General features: G+C 38.4%; 1 protein-coding gene across 5 annotated transcripts in view; it reads left to right on the top strand.

The window, feature by feature from the left end:
- The window catches only part of CCDC68 (coiled-coil domain containing 68), a 62338-nt gene extending 37789 nt beyond the window's left edge, over nucleotides 1–24549 (top strand). For 4 of the 5 annotated variants that reach the window (XM_053571573.1, XM_053571574.1, XM_053571572.1 and 1 more), the window contains 4 exons: nucleotides 7683–7788; nucleotides 8900–8983; nucleotides 17544–17620; nucleotides 19985–24549. In XM_053571573.1, the coding sequence (XP_053427548.1) occupies nucleotides 7683–7788; nucleotides 8900–8983; nucleotides 17544–17620; nucleotides 19985–20042 (325 nt within the window). In that variant the 3' untranslated portion in view covers nucleotides 20043–24549. Of the gene's footprint in view, nucleotides 1–7682; nucleotides 7789–8899; nucleotides 8984–15120; nucleotides 15224–17543; nucleotides 17621–19984 lie in introns of those variants that run through there. The other variant, XM_053571576.1, reaches the window with a different exon arrangement.
- Nucleotides 24550–25753: the final 1204 nt, after the last annotated feature.

Here is a 25753-nt window from a genome sequence, read left to right as displayed (position 1 = left end):
AACCCAGGTAGCTTTCTCTTTGGCTTCCTTCTTTTTCTGATCATTTTCCTTCATGAGTTTCAGGAAGCTATCTCGGCTCTTAGAGTGCTTAATATACTCAACACGAACATTAATCCTACTGGCATGAATCTTGCCCTTGTTTATTTACAGCAATGCCAACAGCTGGGTAACACTGTGGACTCTTCCAGTTTTGCCATGGTCACATTTGTGTGGCCTGCCTTTCTGAGCAGTACCCATTCCCTTGATGTCTACAATATCACCTTTCTTGCAGATTCACATATAGGTGGCCAAAGGAACAACTCCATGTTTTCTAAAAGGCCCAGAGAACGTGCATCGGGAGCCTCTCCCCCTTCCCTTTGTGTTTGTCACGTTGGTGAATTCCTGGAAGACGGCATCTCTGGCTGAAAGGCCATCTACTCCTCTGTAACAAGCACATAGCCCCAGAAGATGGACTTCTAAGATAGTTTTGTGGCACTGCACATCTCTGATACAGGAAATGCCACGGGAAGTATCCTTAGATCTTGGAATTACTTACAAATACTCATTACTTAATTCTAAGTAAATCCTTGGTTTACTTTTTTTTTCTTAAATACCTCTTTACTTATTGCTGTCTTTACTTTTTTTCTTTCCCACGTAGCAGAACTACTGGCTTATATAATGTGTCTTCCATTAAGAGTCTAGGCAGTCTGAGTTTGATTTTTTTCATTTAAAAATGATTTTTTATTCCTAATAGAGCTTTTGTCAGTTGTTGAGCCAACAGTGTAACTGTTTTAAAAACTGAACTGTTCTAGTCTTTCAGTTCTATTGTATGTGAGCAGCTGTTATAAGGAATTCTTAATGCTCTTAAGGAAGCTTTAGAAATTTTGGAGAAAAATGGATGTTGAGTGTTTTCAGAAAGATGTTTGAACACAAGGCTTATGTAATTTTTATAGATTGTAGGTATCACAACTATTTGTGATTACGTATTTATCACGTATTGCTTTTTTCTGAGCTGTGTGTAGAGGTATTCACTTTGCTAAGTGACAAGAAAATAAAATCGGTATGAATTAAACTCATTTGGTTGAAACAATAGAGACTTGGTTAAACCACCACAAATAAAGGGGATTTCTATTAGTTAAAGATGAAATGAATATGGCCATAAGGAAGGGGCAGAAAGTTAAAAGATTTATTTTCTTAAAAATAAAGTTGAATTTCTATTTCGATTATCTTTACTAGTAACTGACACAAAGGTAGTGCTTTGAAGTTTGCAGAATAACCCCAAGTACCTTATGTAATTTAATCCTTCCAGGGACCTTTCAGGGAGGGAGCTGAAGTTCTGATTGGTTAAGTCAGTTGCTCAAGACCGCTTGGTTCCTCAGAAGTTGTAGAGCTATGTGTGGGATCTGTCTCCAGCAGTCTCATTCATAGCGGAGCCTGTGCTCATACGACTAGAGAGGATTTTGACTGTCTTTCTTTTATTCCTGGAGATCTCTGAAGACCTCTTGGACCAATTTCTCCATTCTCCCTTGTGGCAATGAGCAGAAGGCCATTTCTCAACTTGTCCCTCTGCCCTGCTACATTGCAACAAAGACACAGGCCCATTTCAGAGGTATTCTTTTTGGGAAAAATGTTTGGGGTTTGTAGAAACAAGCAGTGTTGACTCCTCCATATCAAGGTAGGAGGTGCTTAGGGCTAGAAAACTCCTTCGAGGAGGACAGAGTGACCTTGAAGCTGAGGTTGCACGTCACAGCATACTGTTGTGCTCTGCCCATGGCAGTTTGGGGGGCTCTCCCAAGCCACTCCTGTGGTGCCACCACTGAAAAGAACAATGGAGAAGAATCTTGTGGACAATAGTAAGACACATTCTTGAGTTTTGTTGGAATGTGAACTGAGCTACACCTGTATCCAAGCTGATTCCTTCCCGTGGTCTGACTTGGGAATGGTAGGAGGCTGCCCTCTTCTCATCTTGTGCTTGTGGTTCTTACTAATCCTTTCTTCCACCAGGAAGTGGAAAGCCACTCTCATAAAGCCCTAAAACGACATTAGATCCTAAGTAGAAAGCAATCTGAATCCCTATCAGGGGTCCTCAAACTTTTTAAATAGGGGGCCCTATTCACTGTCCCTCAGACCGTTGGAGGGCTGGACTATAGTTAAAAAAAAAAGAACAACAAACAAACTATAAACAAATTCCTATGCACACTGCACATATTTATTTGGAAGTAAAAAAACAAAATGGGAACAAATACAATCACTCACACGGCCTCATGTGGCCCGCGGGCTGTAGTTTGAGGACTCCTGCGTATGGATGATAGTAAATTTTCTTTTCTTCGATGGCATCAGAGAAGCTCAAGACTATCACCAATCTCACAACGTTCTCTCTCCAAAAGGAAGTCTGTGTATAGCTTACTCATGTTTCCAAGGCCTGAGTAAGGTGTACTGTGCCCAGAAGTGGCATCCTGGGAAGGTGGGGAAGTGGGAAGCACAGAGAAGAGTCTGTCTTTTATATTTTCTCAGATGTGCAGGTGTTTCAATTCTCTTTTAATTTCGACATTTACTTTATATTTTTATTCAGTTGCATTGTAGGGGAAAACCTTGATCAAAAATTATATTGAGACATTGAGGGGCGGAGCATGAATTTTAGAGTCAGACATTTGTTAGAAGGGCTTCACCTCCTTTTCCTGGATTTGGCCCTTTGTTGTGTGTTTTGCTTGCATGCCTCTTTATTAAGACTGGATATTGCAGAGATAAATAACAGAACTTAAAGAAAGCTCAACTGGCAGCTTATCTACATTATTTTGTATTTAAAGGTCTTAAATGAATAACTAGGTTTACTATATGTTGAATGATCCTAATAGAGGTTTTCTGCAGTGACCTTTAGTCACTGTTATTAGTGTATTAATGAAGATAAGTTAAACCCCAAGGCTTTGTGTTTTCAAGAGTGCCTCTAGAAATATTTTTCTTCCATCTTGAGACCACTTTCAAATTTGTATTTATTTACAGTGAACTTTATGGTAACACTCTCAAGGAACACATGGGGAAACTTTCCAAACTTGATATTCTTAGTAGCATAATAGCAATCTCATCCCCCTTTGCTAAAGCCATCTTTCCCCCACAATCATTTAAGGTTCACATCACGGAACACAATGAGAACCGTTTTCAATACTCACCTTTAACAGTTCATACTGTTTTTATACTTCTGGCATATTCAAAGCTATTTTGCCTCTGCAAAGCATCCCAAGTTCTTTCTCATCATTTCCCAGGCAAGTTCAGAGTCTGACCACGGAGTAAGTCATTGCTACCCTTTCCTCATTTTTCTTTTCTTCTTTTTCCTTCCTCACTGGAGCAATTTTGGATTTTATCACCAGCTGTGGGCCAGATTTCTGCCGTCTGTGCTGTTTTCATCCTTATGTCTTCAGCCCATCTTTTCTGAGTGCCTGAGGTTTTGGGTTTTTTTTTCTTCTGAGGCTCCTCACTTCTCCCATTCTTTGACTGATCTTGGCATCTCCATCCTCCAGGGGTTCTCAACATCACCCCCAGATTTCCCAGCCGCTTCCTTCACATGCTCCCAATCTCATTAGACTTCCTCCTTCTGTGAAGATGGGAATGTTCGCAAACCTCCAACGCTGATCTCTCCTGACAGGGCTCTGGGCTCCTGGCACCCATCCTGAGGGGGCTGAGTCTGCCAGGGCTCCTGAAATCTCTTCTGGCTCCTGTGCCCTTGGTCAGGAAGCCTCCGAACCCGGATTCCAGGGACAACTAACAGGAATGTTAACACACGCTGGTGCTGATGCAGCCCTTCCCTGAACTTGAATTTTAGAAATGCGGCGAGGGTTGACAGACGCTGCTGTTCTCAGTTTGAGTTCTGTGGGCAGAGAACATTTTCATCTGAATCAGGCATCAGAATCTGAATCCTAGCCCCTGTGCAATCCCTGGGCCTGACTCATCTTCTTTCCTTTCCCATCTCTTTCTCTCTTTTTTTCTTCCAGGACTCCAGTGAACCATTTGAAATAGAGTTTCTGTTTTAATGAAGTACAGCCTCTATCTTTAATCTACTTTTTCTTTCTTTTTTCTTTTTTTTTTAAATTTACTTTTTCTTGTTAATTTTCAAAACAGTTTTGTTTGTATCTTGGTTGCTTGTTTCTTACAAAAGCAATACAAGCCCCTTGTCTAAAAACATTTAAGATAACATAGTTATCTTCAAAGACAAAATGGAGTTTTCCTGAGTCACTCACTCAAACTTAAGAACCATTTACATATATGGGCTGGCCATAAAGTGCATGTGCAATTTTAAGTTGCACACTATTTTATATTGTCCAGGAGCTTTATAACCATCTTGTATTGCCTCAATGTCTTTTCTATGTTTAAAAAAATATCGAAGGGTGCAAGGGTGATCTGGCTGCAGTATCTGTCATTCCACTGATCACCAGTGTTGATTCAGCTGGCTGGGCAGGTGTCCCCTTCCTTCCTCACTGCTCGGTGTGCGTCCCTCCCGAAGCTACGCACCCGGTCAAAGAGGAAGATCTTCCCTGACCGAGGAGGACTATTCTTCAGTCAAGGGTATAGAAGTAGCCGTGTTCTCCTGATAAAACCTGCAGATGAGCTCTCAAAAAAAAAAAAACCTATTGAAAAAAAAGCACAAAGGCATGGGAAGTGTGACTTACAGTAACGTGCACAGAACATAAATATACCTGGGTTTAAACAAAACCTGTGTCAAAATAACAGAACATTGAGAGATCTCCTGATGTGGCTCAACTTCCCATACCATATGCCATGGCCAAACCCAACTCAGTTTATCTCCCCCCAGAGTAACCACTATCTTGACTTGCATTCTAATCATTGCCCTGCTTTTCTTTTCGTAAACACAGTAGCTTATTTCCCCTAGTTTTTATTTTTAACTTTTATAAGCAGTACCCTGTTATCTGTCTTCTTTTCCTCCAGGTTACGCATTTGAGATTCATTCATGGTGTTGCCCTTACCCGTAATTCTACTGGGGATGGACATTAGCTTATTTCCAGGTTTCAGTATGCACAACGCTTCTATAAATGTTTTTGTGTCTCTCTCCAAATGCGCACGTTGTATATATACTTTAGGAAGGGAATTACAGGTCATCAGTGAACTGTGGGAGAAAATGCCGGTTTTCTAAGATGATTATACCAATTTAACTTCCAATAGCAGGGTATACAGTTCCTGTTGCTCCAAATCTTTGCCGAGTCTTAGTATTTTCAGTCTTGCTAAGTAAATTTTAGCTATTTTGGTGGCTGCTTAGTGAAATGTGGATGTGACTTTATTTTGTACTACTTTGAATATTAATGATATTCAGAATCTTCAGATGCTTATTGGCTTTTTGTGTGGCTTTTTTGTGTGAAGTCTTTATTGGAGTCACATTCTAATTTTCCTACTGGTCTATCTGCCCTATTGATCTGAAAGTATTTCTTATAGATCCTAGATTCTGTGTTTTCATTAGTCATTTGTATCACCAATATGCAGAGGCAATCCTATTCACTCTGATTTGGTAATTAGAAGTTGTTGATTTTTGCTTGATCAAATTCACCAGTCTTTCCCTTTACAGTTAATACTGTTTCAAGTCCTACTTTAAAATGTCTTTCTCTATTACAAACTCATGAAGGTGCTCTCTATATGATCTAATGAAAGATTTTTTTATTTGTTTATTTCATGGTTTTATTCATTAGTGTAGTCTACATAGAATTTATTTTTATTATAAGGTGAGGTTGGGGTTAATTTTCTTTTCATTTTTCTTTTTCTTTTTTTTTATATGAATATTCAGTTATCTTGGTAGCATTTGCTGAAAACATTCTTTCTACAAGATTCTAGAGAACTACCTTCATTATAAATCAAGTCTATCTCTGGGATACATACGTGTATGTAAAATAAAAGTAGCATGAAATTATGAAAAACCATAATTTGTTTTTTCAGTCTTCTATTGATGAACATTTAGATTTTTTCCATTCCTTTAAGGTTACAAACAATAGTGAACCTTCTTTTACATATATTTTATGGCATGTATGTTGTGTAATTATACTTTCATTGGGCAAAAATTTAATACCATATGTTAACTAAATAGCAATGGCCATCATTTTGTACTATTTTCATTTGTGCAAGGAGTTCTATAGTTTCATAGAAGTTAATTTTTCTATAGTAAACCAAACGTCTTTAAAGGTCTCTCATGGGCTAGGCACAGTGGCTCACACCTGTAATCCTAGCACTTTGGGAGGCCGAGGCAGGTGGATTACCTGAGCTAAAGAGTTACAGACCAGCCTGAGCCAGAAGGAGACCCTGTTCCTAAAAATAGCTGGGTGTTGTGGCAGGTGCCTGTAGTCCCAGCTACTTGGGAGGCTGAGGCAAGAAAATAGTTTAAGCCCAAGAGTTTGAAGTTGCTGTGAGCTGTGACATCTCAGTACTCTACTGAGGATGACAAAGTGAAACTCTGTCTCAAACAAACAAACAAAAAACAAACAGCTCACTCACGCACAAAGAGGGAAAAAATTAAAAGTGTGTCTAACTATTAGAAGTTGCCTGCACATTACTTGGCTTTAAGAGACTATATTACACACAGCACCACAGAACTAAAAGTTATCAAGACACTCTTAATGGCCTAGTGCTACATGACTAAAAGCACGATCTGTGGACCATCAACATCATGCAAACGTCTGGACCATGCTGTAGATACAGAGTCTCCAGCTTTACATTAGCCCACTGGATTAGAATCTGCTTTTAACAACATCTCCTAATGCATATCAAATTTGAAGGCAATGTTTTAGTATACCCATGTGATGTAAAACAAAATGGAAGTTAATAACTCATTTTTTTCCTAATGAGGACATGCTCTGTGAATTTCCGTGATATGCGTGGATCTATATAAATAGAGAATTGGGACTGCATTGGAAGAGGGAAAGTTTGAGTGACTTCTCCAAGATCACAATGCTTCCAAGCTTGGTGGTATTGCCATAAAGCATGTTGCTTTTTGACTCTGATAATATTGACGAGAAGAGGAATATCCAAAAACTGTAAAATCAATTCCATTACCCAAATGGAGCTTTGAGAAAGTATGAATAAACTAAATTCAAACTTGACCCATTTTCTATTTCACAGTGGTTGATGTGGACACAAAAAATGTTAGCTGAAATTTACATGTTATTTTTTCCCCTTTTCCTACTTACGGGTAGGAAATTACCAAAAGTAGGAGGTTCCTCCCAAAAGTCAAACACAACTAACAATATGTGCTAAACTTGAATCAATGGGAATTGGCTTCCGATGTGTGTGTAGACTCTCTTTTCCTGCTTCCACGTTCTGACCCTGCTCTTCCCATGTAATTATCTGTGAATTTTGATAGGTGCTAGGTCTGTGGACGCTCAGAGGCAAGAGAATTTAGACATAGAAGTGTTTCATCCCACTCAGCACAGCTTGAATCTGCTACCTGCTGGAGGGAGTCACAGATGGCCAGAAAGGAGCTCTTGACAGGAATTGAGAATCTCATTCAAATTCATGTCTGAGCAAACCCGAGGCTGCTTCATAGCTACCTATCATCAGAATGTCTCTTGTGGTGTATGAGGCCCTGGGGTCTTAGGATGCCCAGGAGCAGGGGAGAGTGTAAGGGAGGTCTGGCACAAGCAGTAAGAAGGAGCTAGAGGATGTATGAGCAAATCTATTTCTTCTTCTCTCTCTCTTTTTTATTGCACTCCCAGTTGCCAGGATCTTCAGATGGAGATTTCCATTCTACAGGAGCAGATCTCCCACCTGCAGCTTGTGATCCACTCCCAGCATCAGAGCCTGCGCAGTGTCATCCAGGAGGTCAGAGCAATCAAGTGTGTTTCTCTGGTAGATGGCACGTTTACAGCATGAAGCCCAAACGTTAGAGACTTGTCTGGACTTCAGAAGCAATGAGATTTTTCTCCCCACTGCGTATCTTTTTTGTTTCTCAAGCAACATAGCTCTGTTTTCAATGCTCCCTGTTGTCTGTAACGCCGGCACCTGTTCTCAGCGAAGATGCTTAACTGGTTTTTAAAAAAAGTGTCAGTGATTTTTTAAAAAATTGCTCAGAACCAGATTATGTTCCGTGCTCTTTAGAAGATTTTATAGATCAGGAGATTCGACCTTTTTTTGAGCAACAAATGATCTGTTTTTATAACCTCATTAACAGTAAATTTATTTAGGAGATGTTTTAGGGTGAGGTATAGTCTGGCTTTTCTTCTCTGGGAATATCCTGGCAAGTGAAAAAAGAAGAGGTAATTGTGGGAACAGCCGGGTAAATCAGTATTTAAGATCTACTTCAAGATAAGTATTGATCTCATATTGGGAGTGGCTTTAAACTCAGAATCAGACTTCTATTGTATTTGGGGGTCTTACATATTCTCATTTTACAGATGAAAAACCTGAGTCCCAGAGTAGGTTGGCGGCAGAGCTGGTGGGGACACAGTTGGTCTTAGAATCTATAGGGGCCCTCTCTTCCTGCTCCTTTTTGCATCTCATTACCCACCTCCCAAGTCCACGCTGCTTCCCAGCAAAACAGGCTGATCCTGCTGCTGGTGGGTGGGATCTCTGCCTCAGAGGGCCTCTGCATACCAGGCGGTGGCCTTCTATCACGTCCACCAGCCTCTATATTGTCAGGATGAGAGAACAAGTTGCCAAGTCACAGAAGGCCGGCCAGGGCACCCGCCTGCTGAATTTGTTTTCAACAGGTTATGCAAAGATTCCCGTGTCTAATGGCACCATCTGAGGCCTGCATCCCAGGTGCCAGTTTGGCCTGCTCCTTTCTGTAGCCCACTGAGTCTGCTAATGCTTTGGGATCTTTTTTTCATGTGAGGAACATCATTTGACTTCAGAAATCTGTATGATTTCTGACTTACATAACCATTCCCTGTGGTCTGACAAAAAGTTTCCAATTGTGTTTTCTAATTCTTAGATGGAAGGATTAAAAAATAATTTGAAAGAACAAGATAAAAGAATTGAAAATCTCAAAGAAAAAGTTAACGTCCTCGAAGCACAGGTAAGGAGAAATCTGTTCTACATTTTAGGGTGAATGTACATGTTTAACTGTGTGCGTGAGAGTATGGGTGAGCCTGTGTGTGACTGTGTGAGTGTGCCTGTGTGCGATGGTGTGTTATGTGACCCTGCAAATCTGTCTGCCTGTGCCTGGGCATATGGGTCTGTGTATGTAACTGTGTCCAAGTATACGTACACGCGTCTCTGTGTAGGTCCAAGTGTCTTTTTGTGAGTAGGTGTATGCATACGAAATTGCAGCTGGGGAGGGAAGTATTTACAATAATTGTTCAATTATTATTGATTATTTTTAAAGTTTTATTAATTATTAATAGTATTAACATTAAATATTAAGGAAATATTATTAAATAATTGTTAAAAATTCAACATTTTCCGGAACACTTGCTGTGTTGGAGAGATGGTTGATAACGTCTCTCAACATGGACTTGAATTAGAAGCTTGGTCAAGGCCACTCTTGTGTCAGTTCTGCTCTGGCCGATGGTCAGGCTTCCTGTCTCCTGCCTTTGTTCCCAGGCTCTTTCCTGGCCTGGGGCGTCCCTCTTCCTCTTCTTTCTTTTTTTTTTTTTTTTTGTGATTTTTGGCCGGGGCTGGGTTTGAACCCGCCACCTCCGGCATATGGGACCGGCGCCCTACTCCTTGAGCCACAGGCGCCGCCCTTCCTCTTCTTTCTTTATCCCTCATGCCTTCCAGGCTTTGCCTCCGGGCTGCCCACTTCCAGAAGCCTGTTGCGATGGTCTTGCTTCTCGGTGTTTTAAGACTTCATGTCACACGTTCAGTTTGCCGAGATAAGACACACTTTTCTTCCTGCTCACTCACTCCCCTTCTCCTCTCCGGGCTTTCCCCTCACCAGGATACCCAGACGGCGCCCTGTCACCCCAGCCATGGCCATGGTTCTTTCTGCTTTCCCCAACGGAAGATAAAAACACCATGACATAAAGAGGTGGTATATATTTTTATTTATTTATTTTTTAAGACAGAGTCTCACTGGGTCCCCTTGGGTAGAGTGCCATGGCGTCACAGTTCACAGAAACCTCAAACTCTTGAGCTCAAGCAATCCTTTTGTCTCAGCCTCCTCAGCAGCTGGTGCTACAGGGGCCCACCACATGCCCAGCTATTTTTAGAGATGGGGTCTTGTTCTTGCTCAGGCTGGTCTCAAACCTCAGGCAATCCACCTGCCTCTGCCTCCCAGAGTGCTGGGAGGGGGCATGAGCCACTGCACTCGGCATGTATTTATGTCTTCATTTTCATAGCTTTGTTCCAATTTCTGCTTTCCAGAGGGCCACTGTTCTTTTTTGATTCTGGAGGACAGAGAGCTCAGGGAGCCCCACTCTCTCCTCAGGTGCTCATCCACTCTGGGTGGCTCACAGCTCTGTCAGCTGAAAATGCAGCAATTGTAGAAAAATTGGTTCAAAACTGGTGATCACTTGAGTGCCCAGTAATGCCCTGAGATCACACTGGAGCCTCTTTCTCTTAAGAATGTTCTTCAAAAGCTTTTCTTCACAGCCTTTCTTATTTAGTGGCACTTTGGCAAATGTTACTGGATGAAATATTTTTATTACATTACTATATATAAAAATACATGTTACATATATTTCTTATATTCTTTTTTCCATAACTAATGCACATTCTTTAACTCCACATAACTTAATTAACAAATAGAATAAGAAAATCACTCATACAATTGCCGTCCATGGTTACCAGCAACGTAGCTGTGTGTTTCTGTATTTCTGTAGAAATCCGTGCCTGCTGATACCTGTGTGTACATATTAAAGACCGAGAATATATATATGGCATCACACTATACCTATCATATTGTAATTTTTTTTTGTTTTTGAGACAGAGTCTCATTATGTCACCCTCGTTAGAGTGCCATAGTGTCACAGATCACAGCAACCTCAAATTCTTGGGCTTAAGTGATTCTCTTGCCTCAGCCTCCCAAGTAGCTGGGACTACAGGTGCCTGCCACAATGCCTATTTTTTTTGTTAATAGTTGTCATTGTTGTTTAGCAGGCCCGCGCCATGTTCGAACTTGCCAGCCCTGGTATATGTGGCCGGCACCCTAACCAGTGAGCTACGGGAGCTGAGTCTGTAATTTTTTTCTTTTTTTTATTGTTTGCAATTCATTGAGGGTGCAAATAATTGTTACGCTGATTACATTTGTTAGGTAAAATCCCTCTTAACAATTGTGTTCCACCCCCAAGAGGTGTGCCATACACTGTGACCCCCATCCCCTCCCTCTTCCCTCCTCCCCTCTCCCCCATTCCCCTACCCCCTACATTGTGTTATTAGATAATCTACTGCCTTCATATTAGGATTGAGTACATTGGAGTCTTGCTTCTCCATTCTTGTGATAGTTTACTAAGAAGAATATATTTCACCTGTATCCAGGTTAATACAAAAAATTTAAAATCTCCATCTCTTTTAGTGGCTGAATAGTATTCCACAGTATACATGTACCACAGCTTGTGTTTTTTTTTTTTTTTTTTGTAGAGACAGAGTCTCACCTTATCGCCCTCGGTAGAGTGCCGTGGCGTCACACAGCTCACAGCAGCCTCCAAATCCTTGGGCTTAGGCGATTCTCTTGACTCAGCCTCCCAAGTAGCTGGGACTACAGGCGCCCGCCACAACGCCCGGCTATTTTTTTTTGTTGTTGTTGCAGTTCGGCCGGGGCTGGGTTTGAACCCGCCACCCTCGGCATATGGGGCCGGCGCCCTACCCGCTGAGCCACAGGCGCCGCCCACCACAGCTTGTTAATTCATTCCTGGGTTGGAAGACATTTAGGTTGTTTCCACAATTTGGCGATTATAAATTGAGCTGTGATACACAGTCTAGTGCAAATATCCTTATGAGAAAAGGATTTTTTTTCTTCTGGGTAGATACCTAGTAATGGGATTGCAGGATCAAATGGGAGGTCTAATTTGAGAAGTCCCCATACTTCCTTCCAAAAAGGTTGTATTAGTTTGCAGTTCCACTGGCAGAAGTTCCATGGAGAGAAGTTCCCTTCTTTCCATATCCACACCAGCATCTGTAGCTTTGAGACTTTGTGATGTGGGCCATTCTGTCTAGGGTTAGGTGAGATCTCAGGGTGCTTTTGATTTGCATTTTTCTGATGGTTAAGGATGATGAGCATTTTTTCATATGTTTGTTAGCCATTTGTCTGTGTTCTTTAGAGAAGGTTCTATTTGTGCGTCTTGCCCAATGATATATGGAATTGTTTCTGGTTGATTAATTTGAATTCTCTGTAGACCCTAGTTATCAAGCTTTTGTCCGATTCATAACATGCAAATATCTTTTTCTATTCTGAATCATATTGTACTGTTTTAAACTTTCATTTCGTTTATTTGCTCACATCACTAATTGTGTAAATAGTTCCACAAGTATTTATTAAGTGGCTGCTATGATATAAGCAGTAAATTCAGGAAAACAATGTTGGACAAAATACACATGAGTGAGCTCTGCACTCTGGGATTTACTGGCCAGTGAGTGAATTTAAAATGCCCATTTATTCTAGATGAAATTCTTATTGAATCTGTTCCAATGGCGTATCTGTTGGTTTGGCTCTCAACCTTACTGCTTTAATTATTGTACATCTTTAATACATTTTAATTGGAGGGGTTGTTTTAGAGCTGGCATCATTCTCAGACCTTTCACTTCATTATGGTTCTGGGCTCTGGTCAGACCTATTTATGTGCCAACTCTCATCACAGAGCCCAGGTATTGATGGTGCTACGGCGTCTAATTCAATTTAATGTTCTTTTTTAGTTCTGTCTGTTTATTTATATCATCCCCAAAGCAGATTTTTATGTTCTAAATAAACTGGCAACTTCATTCAGATTCTATACATTAGCCAGTTGGCCTTTTGGTCCAATAGTTAGACAAGAAAAATGTATTTTTTTTCCCATTGTACTCTGTCTAGAGAACAAAATTCAGCAGATAATCACTGACTGGCCACTCAGAGTGGAATGACCCAGGAGCAGATTTCTGTTCCCTCCTGAAACAGACGCTCCCCATGATGTGACAGCCCCACTCAGGGTCTTAGATTTCCTGTATGTAGCTCAACCCAAGCCACTGTTTTCTAACATTTTCTTTTATAAAAAGGGCTTCAAATAATAGCAGTACCTGATGTGCATCTTCACGCTCTCAAAATTTATTGTCTTAAGTAGATAAAGCTTTTCCTTCAGAGAAGTGGATGTTGCTATTGTCCATTTGAGCTTTAAAAAGTCCAAGCTTCACTAATTTATTTATTCAGCAAATTCTTTTTGTGTTATCAGTGATGTGCTAGGAAGTGTGTTTGGTGTATGGACAAGACAGATGGTCACTGACCTCATCTTCTTACACTTTAATTGACAATAGAGAAAATAAACAAGTAAGTATACAACCTAACCAGTACTCAGAGAAAGAATGGAACAATGTGAGAAGTTATAGAGTACTGGGGGTCCAGGAGGGCATCTCTGAGCAGGTGATTTTAACCAGGTGTCCAAATATAGAGAGTGGGTTGGGTGCTGTGGCTCATGCCTATAATCCCAGCAGTTTGAAAAGCCGAGGTGGGTAGATTCCCTGAGGCCAGGAGTTCAAGACTAGACTCTCATCTCTACAAAAAGTAATTAAAAAAAAAAAATTAGCCAGACTTTAAAGTTACAGTGAGCTATGGTTGTTGTACTGCCATCCAGTCTAAGTTTCAGAGTGCCACCATGTCGCTCTCTCTCTCTATATATATAATAAATATGTTATATATATAATAAATAATTTATTATTATATATAATCTATATATAATAATTCATATAAATTATATAATAATTTATAATATATAAATTATAAATTATATAATTTTTATTATATATAATATAATATTTATTATATATAATATATTATATATAGATAATATAATATATATAAATTTTATATAATAATTTATTATATATAATTATTATTATTATATATTATATATTATATATAATAATTATTATTTTATATAATTATATATTATATATAATAATAATTATTATTAATTATATATTATATATAATAATTATTATTATATATAATTATATATTATATATAATAATTATTATTATTATTATTTTTTTTTTTTGTAGAGACAGAGTCTCACTTTATGGCCCTCGGTAGAGTGCCATGGCATCACACAGCTCACAGCAACCTCCAACTCCTGGGCTTAAGCGATTCTCTTGCCTCCCGAGTAGCTGGGACTACAGGCGCCCGCCACAACGCCCAGCTATTTTTTGGTTGCAGTTTGGCTGGGGCTGGGTTTGAACCCGCCACCCTCAGTATATGGGGCCGGCGCCTTACCAACTGAGCCACAGGCGCCGCCCTATAATAATTATTATTATTATATAATTATATATTATAATAATAATTATTATTATTATATAATTATATATAATTTTATCTATATATAATAATTTATTGTATATATAATATATTATATATAATAAACAAAATACGCTGGGTGTTTGAGCCATAGTGATTCAATTTCTAGTCCATCCCTAGTGACTACTTTAATATAAAGCTCTTAAACTAGGATAATATATGCAGGGGTGTAGTATCTTGCCCCCCAAATGGAAGGTCATTGCCTATTTTGGAATTCACGAAATAACAGAATGGACTGATTCAGTTTGTAAAAAATGGTCACCAGAGTATAAACAACCTTTGAAACACATCACCTTTCTAAACCGTACAGACAGAATCTGTTTTTCATTCAGGCTAAAACCATTTGTCTCTTTTTAGGCATGCTACTTGCTTCATTTTGTTTAATCCTCAAGGCTACTCTGGCAGCAAGTTATTATTTACTATACTTTGCAAGTGTTAAAACTGATATGCACAGAAGTTAAGAAACTTGTTCAAAATCACCTGGCTAGCAGGTGGCAGAACCTGAGTTTGACTCTGCTGGACTTTGAAATATATGCCTCCCTCTGATATGTGCTTATCTGGATGAGTATGAGTATGAGTGTGTGTAGGTGTATATATGTGTAAATGTGTGTGTGTGAAATGTGTATGTTTCATACACTGGTAATGCTATGTCTATTTAAAAATGCATAGTTATTGAATTTGTGTGATCATTTATATTTATTGTAGTCATTCAATATTTTCTATTTTCCTTCTAGATTCCAACTTATAGACACGAATACTTTTTGTACTAATGTTCTTTTTTATTCTGGCAATTTTCTTTCCTCCCTATGGAGGATAAAACGTACTCATATAATTCTACCTGGCTTTTTAAAACCTTTAATGTTGTAAAGGCTCTTTTAAATAACACCAAATCATTTCTGCTGAAATCTACCAAAATTGTTGACTTTCTTCTCCTTTTGCATAGCTTTTATATCTTAATTCGCATTGCTAACATTCTTCTTATATTTGATGTATTTCTGGTTCTTCAATAATGATCTGCTTGCATGGAAATGCATCTCAAGAAATTACTCCTTTTTCTAAACTTTGAAGACTATCCTATTTTATGTAATCAACATCATCTTGAAAATTTAATTTTTAGAGTGTGTTACCAAAAGATTAAGTTTGTAAAATCTTGCGTTTTTGGATACTGTGGCTGTAAACCATGCTTGCAGAAAATCATAATAATGGCAGAGCTATTCTGGCCAGTGATTTTTAGTTCTGTAGACTGATGATGTAATGAAACTCATGCACAGGCTGTTCTAGTTAAAGGAAAACCAGAAAAACCTATCCATCAAGAATAAATACTTAAATCTGGTAGATAAAACAAATCAGCATGGAAGTGCAAATAAAGATAGTATAACCTAATAGTGCTTATGCATTTTTATTGCTTGGTACTCAACAACTTGGGACACTAGGAGTTTAATCTGGAAAAGATTCAAATAGCTTGTACATAATTGTCCAGTTATAGAATATTTTTATTCCAATGGTGGTTGTCACAAGATAATGTGTTTCAAATTGTACTGTACCGTTTTTCAAAATTACTGTATGGAGGGGACTTTTCCTGACCACATACTTAGCCTGCGATATGTGCCTGGACTTGTTGGGAGTGTATATCAGATTTATCTTCAGTATATGAGGAAATCTTTATCATCTATTTATCAAATCAAAATACCATTTCCAGGGTGTAACTTTAGTGCCTAAAGTTGAAACAGTATAGTGAAATGATTAACCTGTCTGAAGATGTTGGCTTCATCTTTTATTTTTTATTCAGTGTAAATGCTGGGAGCTAAGAAGGGGCCATAGAATCAGTGGCAGACTCCAAACTATCAGATGGAATCTTAGAAAAATACCTTTTAAGCTTTAATTACATGACTCTCTAAGTCAGCGGTTTTCGACCTGTGGGTCGTGACCCACAGGAACTGTATTAAAGGCCTGCGACATTAGGAAGGTTGAGAACCACTGATCTAAGTCCTTAGTGTCCTGAATGACATGGAGCTGGTGTTTTGCAGTTTGTCACCCGCCATCATTATACATAGCTTCCTTCTGGTCCCATACTATTGTTACAGTATACCCTTTGCTTACCCTTTGGCCTGGGTTTCAAGACTTCTGGCCTCAGTGTAGCAAACTGGGAACTTGGCCTTGGATATGATTGGTCCAGGTTTGTGAAGTGAAATCACTCTCTTGGCTGTGTTGTAGAGAAGGCACTGGCTCTGGACACAACCTGCCCCTGAGCTCTGCCATGAATAGGATGTTGGGTGGTTGAAATCTTTGAACCTCAATTTTTAGATATACAAATGGAACTTGGACTAGAAAACCACGACTAACTGCCTTTAATTCTTCAAATCTGTGCCAAGGACTGAGCTGAGCACTTTATATATTTTTTTATCTCATTTCAAAACCGATTATACAGACAAAGAAATTAGGCACAGAGGAGTTAAGTAATCTAAATGAGGTTACACAGCTAGTAAAGGGCTGGGCTATGATTTGAATCTGAGAGCTGAGACTCTTAACTCTTTTCTTAACTGTTATACTCTCTCCCAGAACTATGAGAGTGCTTTCAGATTAAAATAGTGTGATCATATGGTATGTGCTTCTTCTAACAGTCTAGACAAGATAGGCAGGATGTGTATCATTTATCACTAACACAGAGATAAAGAAATTAAGTCTTCAGTGAGAAAATTGAGGCTATAGAGTACAGTAGAGAACAAATGGGGCCTATTTTCATGGGGTTTATAATTAAGAGATTACAAAAGGACAGATGTGTGATGAATATTGTGGGTATCTTTGACAAGGTTCTTTAATAAAGTTTTTACATGAAGTTCTTTTCATCCATCTATATTAAAAAAAACTGTAAAATCAAACATAGATCCTTCAGCTGTTGAATTTCAGATGCTAAATGAGAATACGATATTTTAATCCCTTCGTAAATTATGCATTTTTCAGAGATATTATCTGATGACTTTCCAGTGGCTGTTTTCTGTGTTCTAACAGAATGACTGTGACATAAACTTCCTGCCAAGGGGAGAGGCAGGTGACGGGTCGACCAGAAACACTGAAAATGTAGCTTACGAACACGCTAGCTATCTGGCGTCTGCACTTGTTTGCTTTCTTTCTTTTTTTTTTTTTTTTTCAATTTTAGAATAAAGAACTAAAAACCAAGGTGGCACTTTGGTCTGAAGCTCCAAGGACAAAAGTATCTACAGCTGTCTCTACAAGGTAAAGTCTTCCTCTCCCCCTACCCCATCTTCACAGCCTCTGCTGAACATGTTTCACATTCAACCCACTTGAGAAAGTTTCCAATCTGTTAGGACTTATGTAATCATTTGTTTACTGTCTGTCTCCCTGTTCCTATTCAGAACTGTAATAATCTTGCTCATTCTTGAGTCCTCAGTGCCTAACATATAAATACTAAATAAACTAATTAATTCAGATTTTTTGCCTCTTACGTCCTATCTCGACTTGAATGCTTTCCCCAGACATGACATCTCCCCTAATGTCTTTCTTCCTCTGTCATTCATATGTCTTATGCCATTGATAAGCATTTTAATTATGAATTGTTAGTATTTATTAAAATTACCATGACTTTATCTCTCAAATCTAATAAGTTATAAATATCACTAGAGCAGGAATAGTTCTTTGTATTCTTTTTCTTGCATTATGAAGGACAAGTACCTTCAACAATGACCTACAAATTTCAAGCCATGATAATGATTCCCAATCAAAATGCAGGTTGAAACTATGTAAATAATTTTTTTAATGTTTAAAATTTCTTTTGTTGTTGACAGACTCTGAATCTGAATATAGGCTCAAATCTCATTTCCATAAGCTCTAGGAAATTATCACTTAAAAGAAAACATAGTCTGTATTTGCATATATCATTTTAAAAAGTAATTTGAAATTTCCTGTTCCAACAGCTTTTGAATTTCCCAACCTAACCCCTTTAGGGCAGAATCTCACTTTCTGAAACTTCACCACAGGGTCTGGGGTGGAAAATCAGACCCACTGCGATTAGCATCAGCCTAGGAATTCAGGCAGACTCATCTTTCTCTTTAAAACTCCCTGAAACAGTGTTTCACTTTGCTAATGATGTACGTAATTAGAGACTAGAGATGAAACCATTATGAATCAAATCCTCTAAAATCTTTGGGCCTCCAGATGCTAAGTTATCAACTTTTTGGCCACTAGCCCTGCAATTCCTAAAAAAAGAAAAGAAATGAAGCCTCAGAGGCATTTAAGGAATCGAAATGCCCACGTTCAGAAGTGGAAAAGAAGTAGAGTCACTTCATGGCGGGGAAGAGGTGAAGGGTTTGGAATAAGAGGGCCAGCACGACTTCCGAAGGGAAGGAAGGAAGACCAATTTTTATTCCATCATCCAGATACTGTTCCTTTGGTGTGGTGAAGTGTCTGGCCAGCCCCAGCTGCCTTGACCCTGGAGGAAGAGGCTAAGTGGGGTAGAGGAAACCATAGCTGGTATCTCCATGTTGTGACTGCCCAAATCTAATGCTGAGCTCTGACTGGCCCAGAGGGGATATGCTGGGGAGAATTGGCTACCTTGGTCAATTTTTTAGCTGCAGTTATTAATTAGTATTCAATTAACTAATAGTTAAAAAGTCTACTGTCTTAAAGCCTTTTCTTCTCCCTGTGACTTGGGAAAGATCAAATGGGAGAAATTTCCTAATTGAAATGGTGAAACTGTACTAAATATCCCCTTTGTTTTCTGATTTTTGATAGAGGTTCCAGTGTTAATTGTAGAAAGATAGGTTTCACATTAGCAAATTTTGGCTACTTCAAGAATGTAAGTGGTAGTTTGGTCTGATAAAACTGGATTCGCCAGTGTATAATGGAATTATAACTCTAGGGAGAGATTGTTGGCTGTTAAGACCAAGATGAAAATTGTGTAGGTGTAAAATTTAATCTTGGCAATTCTCTTAAATCATCAATAAAACATGGTTCGATGCTATCTCTCAGTAAGTACAAATACTTTTTTTTTTCCTTGAGCAATAGAATATTCGGATGTTTCGTGAGACGAACACCAGAAGAACAGGTTTGCTTGAGATTAAGGGCCATGTTGTTAAATAACAATAATAAAACACACATCTACACGCATTTGTGCATGCCTATATGTGTCTGCGTGTACACACAGACACACATTTATAAACACGTGTGTGCTTTGAAATACTAGAATCACTTGGTAAGAAAAGAAGTTTAGGCTATGAGAAACTCAGAGGGCTAAAGCTGCCAGAGGGAACAGCGTTGGCCTGTGTTTCTTCATCTCCACCGACTGGTACCTGTCTTTGCGAAGTGGAATAGCAGACCCCGGCTCTGCCTCTCCCACCTCCCACTGCTTCACTCTCGTCCTATATGACATCTGGCTGAATTTGCCCATGTCAGAGGCTTTCCCAGTGTCATACTGCTGCGTCTCATGGGGAATTGGTCAGAATAGAGCCATTAACGGCCATCTCTTTCTTAGAACAAAGCCACGAGTTCAGATTTGGTGGTATTGTGATAGTAGAATATGGTGGTCCAGCCATGATCAGTGGAGTTTAACAGGCTCCTTTTTGATAACTGTCTTTTCTACAGTGAATTGAAGACTGAAGACATCTCTCCATACCTGATGTTGATTAGACTACGAAAATGAACCGGCTGGCTGAAGATCCTATGATAAAGACTATGTGGCTCTAATTTAGTCCTTGAAGCTCAGCCCTGACTTCCTCATATTTAAACAGAATTTATTATATATAAGTAGTTTTGCAGGAAGATGGCCTTCCAAAAGGTCAGACAAATACATATTTAAGGGAAAAACTCTTTCTTCAAAACTTACCAAATAAGTGTAGAAACCAAGCAGTTTCCCACGATGGAAGAGATTCTGCTTTACATTTTTAAAAAATCTGAGTTTCGTTTTCAGACTTTGGCTAAAGGGACTGTTTTAAGGTTGTCAACTCTAAACTTTAGACAGTAGTTTTTAGGCATACAATTGGAAGAATAGAGTGTCTGTATGAACAAGCACTAAATTTTAAAATTGACCTTTGGATAATAAGAAAGATCTTACAACATAAAACCCTCTGCAGATCCATCGTTAGTGGGAGAGGTACCTCCTACTGAAACATGGCAGGAGGAGCAGATTCTTTTTAATTAATTGTTCAACCCATGGTCTTCTCCAGTTAAGCACTGTGGTAGCTGCCTGATGGCACCATAGAAAGCTACTGGTTTTCAATTGCTCTGGGATTAAAAATTGGTTGTTGATGGTAACCTAGACACAAAGCATCCAGGGATGCTCACTGTGCACTCTGCCTTTGTGACTTTCTTCTTGATATTAATATCGCCTAATTAAAATACTTGGGGAAAGAGTAGAATATAATGCTGTTAGCACACACCTCTATAAAAATGTATATATTACAGGTTCAACAAAATTGGCTATTGTCTGCAGCCAGGAAGAATCTGAATTCATGAAATGCAATGACATGTCTAGTGTTCTTGTGTGAGTGTGCTGAAATTTCAAGACACACCTTCCTTATAGGTGGAGTTTGTGGTTGCTGTGAGTAAAAGCAAACTCTGACTTGCAGAAATGCAAATGTACTGATACTCAGGAAAGCAGAACACACTTCCGTTAAATGAATGATGAGAGACCTCAGTCATCCTAAAGAGTGAATTCCCTTCAGGCCGTTGTTTTTCCTCTATGATGTATAACTTTAAACATTTTCTCAGGAAAAGTGCTTCAAGCCTTTCGACGAGGAATGTGGAATATCAGTGTTTTTTATAAAATGTTTGAAGGTATGTAAACATGAGCTGAAGTGATGTATTTATAAATTCATCCAAGTACTGTAACCTTTGAAATGTTGCGTAATTCTGTGTGTGTGTTTTATGTCTCCTAGTGTCTTTGGAAACATTTTTATTGCTTGCTAATTTTGCAGGTATAGTTAACTATTCATTTTTGTTATCACCATGCCAGGAACAATTCTGTGTTACTTGTATACATTCCTTTTGTATGTTCCCAAACCCTCGGAAGCAGGTCATATTATTATTCCTACTTCCCCGAGGAAGATACTGAAGATGGTTAAGTCATTTGCCCAGCTGCTAACTGTGGAGCAGAGATTTGAACCTTTGACTTGGCCATTGATGTTTATTCTACCTGCTCACTTGGTGGTCTGAAATATTTCCCAGCAATACAATTGCCTCTCTTTTTGCTACTTTAACAAACACACAGCTTCTTTGGTAGCTATCTGCATGATCCTGTGGATAACAGTCAGAAATAACACTGGGCGGCGCCTGTAGCTCAAGGAGTTGGGCGCCGGCCCCATATGCTGGAGGTGGCCGGATCAAACCCAGCCCCGGCCAAAAACCACAAAAAAAAAAAAAAAAAAGAAATAACACTTACTGATAAAAGTCACTATTTTGCTGAAATTAGTTGGCCTTTCATCTGTTGGACTATCACCAGGAAAACTCAGCTCTCACACAAACCTTCCTGCTAAAAAATCTGATCTGCTTATTTCACACTTATTTGTCATGACTTTATGCCACAGTGAAGAATTTCTTTGTAATACAGTTGTAGGGAAATAGGGATAAGGAATCCGACTTCAAGAATTTGCAGTGTAGAAAGAGAATCCACCTGTCACTTGGAGACCAATCAGGCTCTTCTTGTACCTCAATCATTGTGCCATTTGGTAATACATTTGAGATTTTGGAATGGTCTCATTTAAAGGAACTAACGACAACCTTGATGATTTCCATTCAAATAGGTATTCCAAAGTCAAAAATGGGATGATGCGGCAGGATTTTCTTTTGGTTTCGCTATGCTCATTTTTGAACAGAAGTACAATTGGACCTAGTACAGCCAGGCTCACTGTGGAGCGGGCTTTGGATTTTCTGAGAATAAGCAGTTTCAGTAGCCAAAAATGATCTGAGCTCTTCAGATACAAATGTATCTTTATAGTACCATCAGCCATATCATTTGTTTTTTATATATGTATTATTTCTTATATCCTCATTGTCTTGGCTTTTATCATCTGAAATGTTTTTTCAATAAACATTTCTGCATGACAAAACAAAAGGTTACAATGGGGAATGAAATTTATTAGTCTAAATGTAGAACTATACAGGAACTGTAAGGAAAGAAACACTAGTTCAGCTGTATTCTAAATAATTGTACTTATCATTAAACTAATCAATATATTGGCTAAGAAAGTCTGAGGTGGGCCTTACGTTCATATATGAAGTTAGAAAATGAAAGCAAACTTGGTTCTACCTTGATTACATATATTTTAAGAAATGTCGAGACTAAACAATTGGTGTAATATATCTTTTGAATAATTGCATATAATATGCTTTACAATGAAGAAAATTGATCTTCTCTGTGGATTTTTTGTTTGTTTTTATTTCCCTTTACATTAAAATCATCATCCATAGGGTGGCGCCTGTGTCTCAGTGAGTAAGGCACCAGCCCCATATACCAAGGCTGACGGGTTGGAACCCAGCCCTGGCCAAACTGCAACAACAACAACTAAATAGCCAGGCATTGTGGTGAGTGCCTGTAGTCCCAGCTAATTGGTAGGCTGAAGCAAGAGAATTGCCTAAGCACAACAGCTGGAGGTTGCTGTGAGCTGTGACACCACGGCATTCTACCAAGTGTGACAAAGTGAGACTCTGTCTCTTAAAAAAAAAAAATCATCCATAAATTGATCACTTTTTATTTTGCTATTTGTGACAATAAAATCCATAATAAATGGATTCTTTTTATCAGTGAACAGATATTGAAATACATTCTTGAATTTTTCTGCTAATTTTCCCTGCATCCAAATTAACAGAGAAAAATATATATGTATATTAAGTTTTTATTCTAAATTAAAAAAACTAAGAGTTATAAAAATGAAAAGAACACATACTTCTCAAATTATTTCATATATTTCTTCATTTTGAAAATCTCCACATCTCCTCTGACCTGCAAATAAATACCAAATCCTCATCATATCAGAGTAGTTGGCCTATCCAGGCAGAACTGAACAGTCCTCCAACTAATACCGTAATCATTTCAGTTCCTTCCCTTTCTCCCTCCTTACTTCTCTTTCTTCCTTTTTTCTTCTTCCTCTTATTTTCAATGGAAAATATTAAGGATACAATAAAAATTTAAACAAACACATTTAATTGATTTATTACTAAAGTATATACTTGTGATGGGGTTCAGGACATACTACCCCAAAATATGGCATCTTGGCATTTGAGAAAACAGCAGAAGCAGGACGTTCCCGCTCACCTTCCCCTCTTCTCCACTGAAGCAGGTCATGAAACCTAGCAAGGATTTTTTTGACATTCCCCCGTCAGATGCTCATTTGAGAGGGGCCCTCCCTATACCCAGAGGAGAGGAGCATCCTTATCTCTGGAGACACAAGGACACAGAGAAGAATCTGAACAAACATTCTTTGCTATTTTCCTCCCAGTTTGTTACTATTAAATATTAATCACACCCCCTTTGTATAATCAGACTTCATTGTAACGATCCATGTCTTCATCAATTCAAGCATTTAAAAAAATGCACAAAGCCCAAATGCCCATCGACTCACGAATGGATTAATAAATTGTGGTATATTACACCATGGAATATTATGCAGCCTTAAAGAAAGATGGAGACTTTACCTCTTTCATGTTTACATGGATGGAGATGGAACATATTCTTCTCACTCAGCAAAGTATCTCAAGAATGGAAGAAAAAGTATCCAATGTACTCAGCCTACTACGAAACTAATTTATAGCTTTCATATGAAAGCTATAACCCAATGATAGCCCAAGAATATGGGGAAAGGGAGGGGATGGAGGGCAGAGGATGGGTGGAGAGGGTAATTGGTGGGACCACACCTATGGTGCATCTTACATCAGTACATGTGAAACTTACTAAATGTAGAATATAAATGTTTTAACAATAACTAAGAAAAAGCCAGAAAGGCTATGTTAACCAGTGTGATGAAAATATTTCAAATTGTATATAAAACCAGTGCATGGAGCCCCATGATTGTGTTAATGTACACAGCTATGATTTAATTTAAAAAATGTAAAAAAAAATGCACAGCATTATGCATTTCTTCAGGCCTTCATTTCCTTATGAAGGCTCCTGTGTTACATAAAACTTACATTGAATAAATTTGTGCTTTTCTCTTGTTGATCTGTCTTTTGTTATAGAGGTCTCAGCCATGAATCTAAGATGGGAGGGAGAGATATTACTTTTACACCTAGAAGAAGGACAGTTATTTCTTTTCCCTTATATTCAGATATACTTAAAGTTGTGGTAGAATTATGAAAAATTTGGATTTATCCTAGACAAGTAAGGTTGGTTTATCTTAGAAAGTTAGTATAATTTACCATAATGAAGGACAAGAATTATATGATCATTTTAATCAATGAAGTATATTTGACAAAATTCAGCAACTGTTAATAATAAAACTTTAACCAAGCTGGGAATCGTAGGAAATTCCATCATTCTGATAAAGAACACTTATAAAAAGCCCTTAGTTAAAATAAATAATGGTGAAAGTAATATTTTTCCCACTAATATTGGTATAAAGCAAATATGCCTCCTTCCACCACTTGTCTCAAACACGGTACTGCAGGTACTAGCCATTGGAATAGATCAAGAAAGAAAATGAAAAAGAAAGAAAAATGGCATATAGATTGAAAAGGAGAAAGTAAAACTGTCCATTTTCCTGCATTCATATAATTGTTGATATAAAGAACTCTAAAGAATCTATAAAACTACTATGTATTGTATAAGGGAGTAATTCATAAGCGTTCTCACCACACAGCTAAAATTCAAAAGACTGGCTATTACTGAGAATTTAGAACAACTGAACTTTACTACTGGTGGGAATGAAAATGTGGCATAAACAGTTTGGAAACAAGGTGTTTCTTAAAAAGTTAAATATATCTTTGCAATGTGAGCTAGCCATTCAATTCTTTGGGATGTTTTATTTTGTTTTGCTTTACCCCAGAAGGACAAAAACTTCTATCCACAGAAAAATTTGTACATGAGTTTTTATAGCACCTTTATCTGTAAGAGCAAAAATGAAAAACAAAACCAATGTTCATGAATAGATGGATAAACAAAGCGTGGTACACTGTACACTGGAATATAACTCAACAAAAAAGGGGATCAAACCACAAATATGTATGTACCACAGGAAATAAATCTCAAATCATTATGCTAAGTGAAAGAAGCCAGAAGAAAAAACAGGATACAGTCTGTAATATCAGAATTGTGGAGAGCAGATCAATTTAGTTGATCTTGAACAACATGGGTTTGAATTACATGGGTCCCCTTATATTCCATTTGTCAGCCTGAGCCACTCCTGAGACAGCAACCTCTTC

The sequence above is a fragment of the Nycticebus coucang genome, chromosome 19 (assembly GCF_027406575.1).
Source record: "Nycticebus coucang isolate mNycCou1 chromosome 19, mNycCou1.pri, whole genome shotgun sequence".
NCBI lineage: Eukaryota > Metazoa > Chordata > Mammalia > Primates > Lorisidae > Nycticebus > Nycticebus coucang.
The sequence above is the reverse complement of the archived record's forward strand: the minus strand, read 5'-3'. Positions and strand labels throughout refer to the sequence as shown.